Source organism: Cherax quadricarinatus, chromosome 13 (genome assembly GCF_038502225.1).
Source record: "Cherax quadricarinatus isolate ZL_2023a chromosome 13, ASM3850222v1, whole genome shotgun sequence".
Classification (NCBI taxonomy): domain Eukaryota; kingdom Metazoa; phylum Arthropoda; class Malacostraca; order Decapoda; family Parastacidae; genus Cherax; species Cherax quadricarinatus.
The window spans coordinates 27,822,203-27,834,702 of NC_091304.1; the positions used below are offsets into that span (position 1 = coordinate 27,822,203).

The 12,500-nt window shown below is 37.9% G+C and overlaps 1 protein-coding gene across 24 annotated transcripts in view; it reads left to right on the forward strand.

Annotated features, from left to right (window-relative positions):
- Positions 1-12,500, forward strand: part of syd (JNK-interacting protein syd) — a 517,229-nt gene that overhangs the window by 447,585 nt on the left and 57,144 nt on the right. For all 24 annotated transcript variants that reach the window (XM_070084613.1, XM_070084636.1, XM_070084625.1 and 21 more), the window contains one exon: positions 9,492-9,605. In XM_070084613.1, coding sequence (XP_069940714.1) covers positions 9,492-9,605 — 114 coding nt within the window. The remainder of the gene's footprint in view (positions 1-9,491; positions 9,606-12,500) is intronic.

Consider the following 12,500-nt stretch of genomic DNA (forward strand, 5'->3'; position numbering starts at 1 on the left):
AGGGGAGTAATGTGGCAGATGTTGCAAGTATATGGAATAGGTGGTAAGTTACTAAATGCTGTAAAGAGTTTTTATGAGGATAGTGAGGCTCAGGTTAGGGTGTGTAGAAGAGAGGGAGACTACTTCCCGGTAAAAGTAGGTCTTAGACAGGGATGTGTAATGTCACCATGGTTGTTTAATATATTTATAGATGGGGTTGTAAAAGAAGTAAATGCTAGGGTGTTCGGGAGAGGGGTAGGATTAAATTATGGGGAATCAAATTCAAAATGGGAATTAACACAGTTACTTTTTGCTGATGATACTGTGCTTATGGGAGATTCTAAAGAAAAATTGCAAAGGTTAGTGGATGAGTTTGGGAATGTGTGTAAAGGTAGAAAGTTGAAAGTGAACATAGAAAAGAGTAAGGTGATGAGGGTATCAAATGATTTAGATAAAGAAAAATTGGATGTCAAATTAGGGAGGAGGAGTATGGAAGAAGTGAATGTTTTCAGATACTTGGGAGTTGACGTGTCGGCGGATGGATTTATGAAGGATGAGGTTAATCATAGAATTGATGAGGGAAAAAAGGTGAGTGGTGCATTGAGGTATATGTGGAGTCAAAAAAACGTTATCTATGGAGGCAAAGAAGGGAATGTATGAAAGTATAGTAGTACCAACACTTTTATATGGGTGTGAAGCATGGGTGGTAAATGCAGCAGCGAGGAGACAGTTGGAGGCAGTGGAGATGTCCTAAGGGCAATGTGTGGTGTAAATATTATGCAGAAAATTCGGAGTGTGGAAATTAGGAAAAGGTGTGGAGTTAATTAAAGTATTAGTCTGAGGGCAGAAGAGGGGTTGTTGAGGTGGTTTGGTCATTTAGAGAGAATGGATCAAAGTAGAATGACATGGAAAGCATATAAATCTATAGGGGAAGGAAGGCTAGGTAGGGGTCGTCCTCGATAGGATTGGAGAGAGGGGGTAAAGGAGGTTTTGTGGGCAAGGGGCTTGGACTTCCAGCAAGCGTGCGTGAGCGTGTTAGATAGGAGTGAATGGAGACGAATGGTACTTGGGACCTGACGATCTGTTGGACTGTGAGCAGGGTAATATTTAGTGAAGGGATTCAGGGAAACCGATTATTTTCATATAGTCGGACTTGAGTCTTGGAAATGGGAAGTACAATGCCTGCACTTAGAAGGAGGAGTTTGGGATATTGGCAGTTTGGAGGGATATGTTGTGTATCTTTATACGTATATGCTTCTAAACTGTTGTATTCTGAGCACCTCTGCAAAAACAGTGATTATGTGTGAGTGTGGTGAAAGTGTTGAATGATGATGAAAGCATTTTCTTTTTGGGGATTTTCTTTCTTTTTTTGGATCACCCTGCCTCGGTGGGAGACGGCCGACTTGTTGAAAAAAAAATATATATATATATATAATATATATATATATATATATATACACACACACACACACACACACACACACACACACACACACACACACACACACACACACACACACACACACACACACACACACACACACACACACACACACACACACACACACACACACACACACACACACACACACACACACACACACACACACACACACACACACACACACACACACACACACACACACAGACAGACAGACAGACAGTGGTCCCTCAATAATCCGTTCCTGGAAGTGGGACTATTATCGAAATGGACGATTTACTAATCAATTTTCCCCATAAGAAATAATATAAATTCAATTAATCCATTCCTGACACCCAGAAGTATTAAAACAAAAAATTTTTTTACATGAAATATACATGTAGTACATAAACAATACAGTGGCACATGATGAATTAAACATTAACAGAATAACACTTACCTTTATTGGCGATTCTTCTTTGTGTATGGAAGACTGGAGAATGAGACTGATTGGATGAATTACTGTTTGGAAGGGGAATCCCCTTCCATCAACACCTCGGGTACCAATTGCTTTTCTGGGGTTACTTCTCTTCTTTGTTTCTTAATGCCACTAGGACCACCTTGAGAGTCACTGGAGTCCTGTCTCGCAAAAAAACTGTCCAGAGAGTTCTGTTTCTGGCGTCTCTTTAAAACTTCCCTAAAATGGACCAAGACTCTGTCACTGTACAAGTTGCTGATATGGCTTGCAACATCCTTCTCTGGGTGATCTTTCTCCATAAATCTTTCCATCCTACCCCACATTTCAAAAATCTCCTTAATTTCTGAAGAAGGCACCTTCCTCCATCTCTCTTCCTCCTCTGCAGCAAGATTCAGAGCTGCCATCTGTTGCTGTTCCTGCTGAAGCTCTTGCAGCTCCTCAGTGGTAAGCTCTTTGTTGTGGTCCTCCACCAACTCTTCCACATCCTCCAAACTCACATCCAACCCCATGGAAGCCCCCAGTGCCACAATGGATTTAACAACTGACATAGGCTCATCAGGGTCAGCCCCAAACCCTTCAAAATCCCTCTTGTGGACACAATCTGGCCACAATTTTCTCCAAGCAGAGTTCAAAGTCCTGGTAGTCACTCCCTCCCAAGCCTTACCTATAAGGCTTACACAATGAAGAATACTGAAATGTTCTTTCCAAAAATCTCTTAGGGTCAAGTGAGTGTCTGAGGTCACATTCAAGCACCTTTCAAACAGTGCTTTGGTGTAGAGTTTTTTAAAGTTTGCAATGACCTGCTGGTCCATGGGTTGGAGGAGAGGAGTGGTATTCGGGGGCAAGAACTTTACTGTGATGAACCCAAACTCCTTCAGAATTAGGTCATCCAAGTTTGGAGGATGAGCAGGTGCATTGTCCATTACTAGGAGGCACTTGAGATCCAATTTCTTTTCCAGGAGGTAATTCTTCACACTAGGGCCAAACACTTCGTTGAACCACTCTACAAAAATTTCCCTCATGACCCATGCCTTACTATTAGATTTCCAAAACACACACAATTTACTCTTCATAACATTGTTTTTCCTGAACACTCTGGGATTTTTAGAATGGTACACTAGTAACGGCTTCACTTTGAAATCCCCACTAGCATTAGCACAGAACATTAGCGTCAGCCTGTCTTTCATAGGCTTGTGTCCTGGCATTGCCTTTTCCTCTTGTGTAATGAAGGTCCTCTTTGGCATTTTCTTCCAAAAGAGGCCTGTTTCGTCACAATTGAACACTTGTTCAGGTTTCAGTCCTTCACTGTTTATGTACTCCTGGAATTCATGCACATATTTTTCAGCCGCCTTGTGGTCCGAACTGGCAGCCTCACCATGCCTTACCACACTGTGTATGCCAGTACACTTCTTAAATCTCTCAAACCAGCCTTTGCTAGCCTTAAATTCACTCACATCATCACTAGTTGCAGGCAATTTCTTTACCAAATCGTCATGCAACTGCCTAGCCTTTTCACAAATAAGCGACGTCATAAGACTGTCTCCTGCTAATTGTTTCTCATTTATCCACACCAATAATAACTTCTCAACATCTTCGAGTACTGGTGATCTCATTTTTGTCAGCATATTTACCCCCTTTGCAACAACAGCATCCTTGATTTCCTTTTTCTTGGCTATGATGGAAGATATGGTTGTACAGGATTTGTTATACATCCTGACCAGTTTGCCCACACGTACGGCACTATCATATTGTTCAATGATGTTTTTCTTAAATTCAATCGTATATCTCACCTTCTTTACCAAAGGCTTGGCACTAGGAGCTTTCTTTGGAGCCATGGTAGCTTATTTAGCACTTAAATAACTTGCAAGCACTACAATAAATGAAATATTATGAAATATTTCACTGGAGCACGTGAGGGGACCATCGCTCACTGGTAAACAATGGCACACTGGCTGGGAAGGAAAGGCCGAGGCGGCTCGAGGCCGCTCAGACCGTGAGTACACGTCTGGAACGAAGGACTATTAGCGAGTTACCGGACCATTTGCGAGCCAATATTTTGACGAAAAAACAGGACTATTTCCGAAATGGACGACTTTCAGGCCGGATGATTATTCAGGGACCACTGTATGTGTGTGTGTGTATATATATATATATATATATATATATATATATATATATATATATATATATATATATATATATATATATATATATATATATATTTTCCAACAAGTCAGCTGTCTCCCACCGAGGCAGGGTGACCCAAAAAAGAAAGAAAATCCCCAAAAAGAAAATACTTTCGTCATCATTCAACACTTTCACCACACTCACACATTATCACTGCTTTTGCAGAGGTGCTCAGAATACAGCAGTTTAGAAGCATATACATATAAAGATACACAACATATCCCTCCAAACTGCCAATATCCCAAACCCCTCCTTTAAAGTGCAGGCATTGTACTTCCCATTTCCAGGACTCAAGTCCGACTATATGAAAATAACCGGTTTCCCTGAATCCCTTCACTAAATATTACCCTGCTCACACTCCAACAGATTGTCAGGTCCCAAGTATCATTCGTCTCCATTCACTCCTATCTAACACGCTCATGCACGCTTGCTGGAAGTCCAAGCCCCTTGCCCACAAAACCTCCTTTACCCCCTCTTTCCAACCCTTTCGAGGACGACCCCTACCCCTCCTTCCTTCCCCTATAGATTTATATGCTTTCCATGTCATTCTACTTTGATCCATTCTCTCTAAATGACCAAACCACCTCAACAACCCCTCTTCTGCCCTCTGACTAATGCTTTTATTAACTCCACACCTTCTCCTAATTTCCACACTCCGAATTTTCTGCATAATATTTACACCACACATTGCCCTTAGACAGGACATCTCCACTGCCTCCAACTGTCTCCTAGCTGCTGCATTTACCACCCAAGCTTCACATCCATATAAGAGTGTTGGTACTACTATACTTTCATACATTCCCTTCTTTGCCTCCATAGATAACGTTTTTTGACTCCACATATACCTCAACGCACCACTCACCTTTTTTCCCTCATCAATTCTATGATTAACATCATCCTTCATAAACCCATCCGCCGACACGTCAACTCCCAAGTATCTGAAAACATTCACTTCTTCCATACTCCTCCTCCCCAATTTGATATCCAATTTTTCTTTATCTAAATCATTAGATACCCTCATCACCTTACTCTTTTCTATGTTCACTTTCAACTTTCTACCTTTACACACATTATCAAACTCATCCACTAACCTTTGCAATTTCCTTTAGAATCTCCCATAAGCACAGTATCATCAGCAAAAAGTAACTGTGTCAGTTCCCATTTTGAATTTGATTCCCCATAATTTAATCCCACCCCTCTCCCGAACACCCTAGCATTTACTTCTTTTACAACCCCATCTATAAATATATTAAACAACCATGGTGACATTACACATCCCTGTCTAAGACCTACTTTTACCGGGAAGTATTCTCCCTCTCTTCTACATACCCTAACCTGAGCCTCACTATCCTCATAAAAGCTCTTTACAGCATTTAGTAACTTACCACCTATTCCATATACTTGCAACATCTGCCACATTGCTCCTCTATCCACTCTATCATATGCCTTTTCTAAATCCATAAATGCAATAAAAACTTCCCTACCTTTATCTAAATACTGTTCACATCTACACATCCCCTACCCACTCTGAAGCCTCCCTGCTCATCCGTAATCCTACATTCTGTCTTACCTCTAATTCTTTCATTTATAACCCTACCGTATACTTTTCCTGGTATACTCTGTAAACTTATTCCTCTATAATTTTTACAATCTCTTTTGTCCCCTTTCCCTTTATATAAAGGGACTATACATGCTCTCCGACAATCCCTAGGTACCTTCCCCTCTTTCATACATTTATTAAACAAAAGTACCAACCACTCCAACACTATATCCCCCCCTGCTTTTAACATTTCTGTTATGATCCCATCAGTTCCAGCTGCTTTACCCCCTTTCATTCTACGTAATGCCTCAGGTACCTCCACCACACTTACATTCTGCTCTTCTTCACTCCTAAAAGATGGTATACCTCCCTGGCCAGTGCATGAAATTACCGCCTCCCTTTCTTCCTCAACATTTAAAAGTTCCTCAAATTATTCTCGCCATCTACCTAATACCTCCCTCTCCCCATCTACTAACTCCCCTACTCTGTTTTTAACTGACAAATCCATACTTTCCCTAGGCTTTCTTAACTTGTTTAGCTCCAAAATTTTTTCTTATTTTCATTAAAATTTTTTGACAGTGCCTCTCCCACTCTTTCATCTGTTCTCCTTTTGCACTCTCTCACCACTCTCTTCACCTTTCTTGTACTCTGCATATACTCTGCTCTTCTTATAACACTTCTGCTTTGTAAAAACCTCTCGTAAGCTACTTTTTTCTGTTTTATCACACCCTTTACTTCATCATTCCACCATTCATATATATATATATATATATATATATTATATATATATATATATTTTTTTTTTTTTTTTTTTTTTTTTTCAACAAGTCGGCCGTCTCCCACCGAGGCAGGGTGACCCAAAAAGAAAGAAAATCCCCAAATAGAAAATGCTTTCATCATCATTCAACACTTTCACCACACTCACACATAATCAGTGTTTTTGCAGAGGTGCTCAGAATACAACAGTTTAGAAGCATATACTGTACATATAAAGATACACAACATACCCCTCCAAACTGACAATATCCCAAACCCCTCCTTTAAAGTGCAGGCATTGTACTTCCCGTTTCCAGGACTCAAGTCCGACTATATATGAAAATAACCAGTTTCCCTGAATCCCTTCACTAAATATTACCCTGCTCACATATATATATATATATATTATATATATTATATATATATATATATATATATATATATATATATATATATATATATATATATATATATATATATATATATATATACACACATGTACATACATACATACATACATACATACATACATACATACATTGGACCCCCGGTTTACGATATTTTTTCATTCCAGAAGTATGTTCAGGTGCCAGTACTGACCGAATTTGTTCCCATAAGGAATATTGTGAAGTAGATTAGTCCATTTCAGACCCCCAAACATACACATACAAATGCACTTACATAAATACACTTACATAATTGGTCGCATTGGGAGGTGATCGTTAAGCGGGGGTCCACTGTATATATCTATCTATCTATCTGTCTTTATATTTCAACACACCGGCCGTATCCCACCGAGGCGGGGTGGCCCAAAAGGAAAAACGAAAGTTTCTCCTTTTACATTTAGTAATATATACAGGAGAAGGGGTTACTAGCCCCTTACTCCAGGCATTTTAGTCGCCTCTTACAACACACATGGCTTACGGAGGAAGAACTCTGTTCCACTTTCCCATGGGGATAAGGGGAAATAAACAAGAACTAGAAAGAAAATAGAAGAAAACCCAGAGGGGTATGTATATATATGCTTGTACATGTATGTGTAGTGTGACCTAAGTGTAAGTAGAAGTAGCAAGACGTACCTGAAATCTTGCATGTGTATGAGACAGAAAAAAAAGACACCAGCAATCCTACCATCATGTAAAATAATTACAGGCTTCTGTTTCACACTCATTTGACAGGACAGTAGTGCCTCCCTGGGTGGTTGCTGCCTACCAACCTACTACATACGTACATACATATATATATATATATATATATATATATATATATATATATATATATATATATATATATATATATATATATATATAAATATATATATATATATATATATATATATATATATATATATATATATATATATATATATATATATATATATATATACATTGTGCCATTGTATTCATGTTTATGTTTTTTTCTGTAAATGTATTCTGTTTATTAATAAATGTTCACAATATATATATATATATATATATATATATATATATATATATATATATATATATATATATATATATATATATATATATATATATATATATATATATATATATATATACACACAAAACAACCACTCTGAAAGAATAGAGAAATTCCAAGCACTTTCGTGACTACTCACATTATCAAGGAACTATGAAATAAAGCATCCAAGGAAGCTATATAAGGGGTCTGGCCAGCACCTCACTATTAGATCCCACAACGGTTAAACACCTGACGCGCGCCGACCCTTTGCACAACTCACCCCACAAACTATTCTACCCAAGAAAATTTAAAAATTATTTGTCCAGTGTATTATTAAATTCTTCCCAAATTCTATTAATTATAAATGGATCTAATTTACATAAACCAAAGGGAATATTCATATTATTGTCAAAACTGCTTTTTATGAAACAAGATTCAATTATATTCCTGTCGACCATGGACTTGCTTGATACTACTTTCTCAACTTTTTGAAAATCAATTGGATGGTTAAAATCTCTTACATAAATAAATAGAGCATTGGAATCTTGTCCAGTTCTAATGCTATATTTACGTTGTTTTAATGATAGTGAGGTGCTGGCCAGACCCCTTATATAGCTTCCTTGGATGCTTTACTTTCGTAGTTCCTTGATAATGTGAGTAGTCACGAAAGCGCTTGGAATTTCTCTATTCTTTCAGAGTGGTTGTTTTGCATATTCTGAAATCACCTGTTTACTGTGATCTTATTGCATATATATATATATATATATATATATATATATATATATATATATATATATATAATATATATATATATATATATATATATATATATATATATATATATATATATATATATATATATATATATATATATTATATATATATATATATATATATATACAGTGGACCCCCGCTTAACGATCACCTCCAAATGCGACCAATTATGTAAGTGTATTTATGTAAGTGCGTTTGTACGTGTATGTTTGGGGGTCTGAAATGGACTAATCTACTTCACAATATTCCTTATGGGAAAAAATTCGGTCAGTACTGGCACCTGAACATACTACTAGAATGAAAAAAGTTCGTTAACCGGGGGTCCACTGTATATATATATATACAGTGGACCCCCGCATAACGATTACCTCCGAATGTGACCAATTATGTAAGTGTATTTATGTAAGTGCGTTTGTACGTGTATGTTTGGGGGTCTGAAATGGACTAATCTACTTCACAATATTTCTTATGGGAATAAATTCGGTCAGTACTGGCACCTCAACATACTTCTGAGTGAAAAAATATCGTTAACCGGGGGTCCACTGTATATATATATAAATATATATATATATATATATATATATATATATAAATATATATATATATATATATATATATATATATATATATATATATAGTTAGTTAGTTAGCTTTATTTTATTTTGCACATTATATTAAAATAGTGATATAAGTCCTGCCATCTTCGGTCATATTTTATCTCAACAAAGGCTTAGTTTTAATAAAAATCATCATAAAGGAAAATAATTGCATGGGGTCATGGTTATAAGACATGGAAATCCTTTCTTAGTTTTATCATGCAGCATACATTAGTTTATACATATTGTATGTTCAAGTTAAATTCAGTAAACATTTAACATTAGTGATTGTTCCAGGAACTGGCAAGTTGGGCTTCTCTTTTGTAAGAATAACTGCCCTTCTTATCTCATCAAATCGACTGTGGATTGGGACAGGAAATGGTGTCATTATTTCTGTTCCTCTGTCTGAAAGTAAGTGAAATTTGAAGTATTCTTTTATTCCCTTCATTCATCTACTCTCTGTTTTTGTTTTCCTTACAGTCCTCCAATCTCAGCTTCTCTCTTACCTTTATTCATCCACTCAGCTTTCTCTTCCTCCATTTATCCACTGCCTCATCTTTTCTCTTCTTCTATTTATCCACTGCCTCAGCTTTTCCTTCATTCCTCCATTGTCTCAGCATTTATTTATATTCTCTCCATTTATCCAGTTCCAGTTTTTCTCTTCCTTCTCCCATCTAATCTCTCAACTCTTTTCTCCCCTACATTCGTCATTATTCATTCAGTATGTCTTGCCAGAGGTGCACAGACATAACAATTCAAGTGACTCTCCAAACTGTAATATTTCCACTCCACCTTCAGAATGACCTTCCAAACTATAACATTCCCACTCCACCTTCAGAGTGACCCTCCAAACTGTAATATTCTCACTCTACCTTCACAGTGAAAGCACTGTACTTCTCATCTCCAGGACTCAGAGTCCAACTAACCAGTTATCCTGAATGCCTTTGTAAATGTTTCCTTGCTTACACTCCAACAGTGTGTCAGATCCCTAAAAACCACTCATCTGCACAATACCTGATCTCATGTCCCTTTTTTCCACCCTGGGTGTGCACCTCCCTTTTGGTCATCCTATTCTGTTGCTTTCTAAATGCCCAAACCACCTCAAGAACCCCTCCTCTACCTTCTTAATAACACCTTTAAATTTCTATACTCCGAATTCTTTGCATAATGCTCGTACCACACATTGCTCTCAAACAAAATCTCCACATCCACCATCCTCCTCCTCGCTATTATGTTTAAAGCCCATACCTCACCCATATAAAATTGTTGGTATTTCTGTACTCTGATACATTCCTCCTTTTGCCGTTATCAAAAAATTTCTCTCCACAGATGCCTCAACACTACACCTAAATTTTTCATTTCATCTTTTGTGTGGACTTGCCTGTAAGTCCACTCTCAAATATCTACTGTATATGCAGTCTCTTTTTCCATGCTTCTTCCAATCTGATAACTAGTTTTTCATTACATAAACTTTTTGTTACTTTCATCACCTGCTCTTTTCTGTGTTCACTTTTATTTTTATTTTTTCCACACCCTCCTATACTTGTCCACCAACCTTTTCAACTACTCTTCAGAGTCTCCTGTAAAAACTGTGCTCTCGGCAAAAGCAACTGTGACTGTTTCCACTTTTTATCAGATTCATTGTCTTTTAATTCCACACCTCTTCCCAGAACTTGTCAGTGATTCAAGTCAGACCGAAATGTCACCATTCCTTTCCCCTCCCCAAGGTGCAGGTTATTTGTGTATTGTTCCAACTACACCTACCATCTGACTTATGACCTGCTCGACATACGACCACTCGACTTACGTCCATGTTTTGTATGCAAGCGTTCTGGGAAATAAACAACTGTTTGTATTGTATACAGTGTTTCTCCTAAATCTTACAGTATAAAGTACAGTACTAACAGCATAAAATCATTACAATAATATGATGTTGATATTCAGTAGTAAGGTTCGACTTACATCCATTTTAACTTAAAACCAGTTGGTCAGAACCAAGCTTGGTCGTAAGTCCAATGGTTCCTGTACAGTGTTCTGACGTTTCGTTCTTTCTAACATTTATTTCTTGTAATTATATAAAACAACCATGGTGACATCACATATCCCTGCCTAAGGCCTACTTTCAATGAAAATTGGTCCCTTTTTCTAGTACATACCCTAACCGGAGTCTCACTCGCCAAAAATTTCTTTCTGCTTTTAATAATGTACCACCTCTTCCATACATACGCAATATCTACCACACTGCTCCTGTATCCGCCCTAATATGGCTCTTCTAAATCCATAAACAAGACAGTTCTTTTCCTTTAAGTACTGTTCACTTATGTGCTTCAGTGGAAATACTTTGTCTACACAGCCCTTACCCTTCCTATATCATCATTGCTGCTCTGCAACTTAAGTGTCACAGGTCTCATCACCCTGGTCTTGGAATCAAATCCCCAGTCTGGAAAGAATAAAAAACTCTGACCCCTAACTCTATCAGTGACATTTCTGCCATACACTTTACCTGGTTTACTTTACAAAATTATTTCCCTATATCTGTCTCTGTCTCTCTCTGTCTCTTTCTGCTTTTTTTTTTTTTTTTTTTTTTTAAACAGGGTTTGACAAGGTTAAGGATCCCTAGCTTTATTGACAAGCTATTTACAGGTTAAGGATTCCTAACTTTATTGGCAAGCTAAGAGCTGTTACCTACATCAGCTCATTTGAAAGCATTTTTATTCTTATGAGACATACAAGTAGGGAACAGGATGAAGTTGGAGCCATCTGTGGGCCAGCATTTTCATGTGATCAACTGATTTTATCTCGTTGACATCATTATGCTGTACGAATGTGTTCCATACTCGAGTCATCCTGGGTATATATGATCTCAGATGGAGTGATGTTCTGGAGAAGGGTACAGCCAGAGTGAAGTTGCTGCTTTCTGCCCGTCTTGTGGCATAAAAGCTTGTTTCACGCTGTCCTCGAAGTGGATCCAAGTGTGGTACTTTGACAATATTGGCCTTGTACATAACAGTAAGGCCACCCACATCCCTCCTATGTTGAAGGCTCTGCTGAAATGACAGATCTATCCAGGATGGGTCCAGGCGAGAGATGAAACGTCTTGCTCTGTTCTCTACTCTGTCAAGCAGTCGCAGATGAGAGGAGGGGCAGGCAAACCAAGAAAGTGGAGCATACTCAAGTTGTGAGCGTACTTGTGCCTCGTACAGAATCTTGCAACCCCTACTGTCAAGCAGATGCGAGATACAGCTAAGTGCTGTAAGCTTCCTGGCTGCCTTGTTTGCAAGATTTACAACATGGTTTTTAATGGTT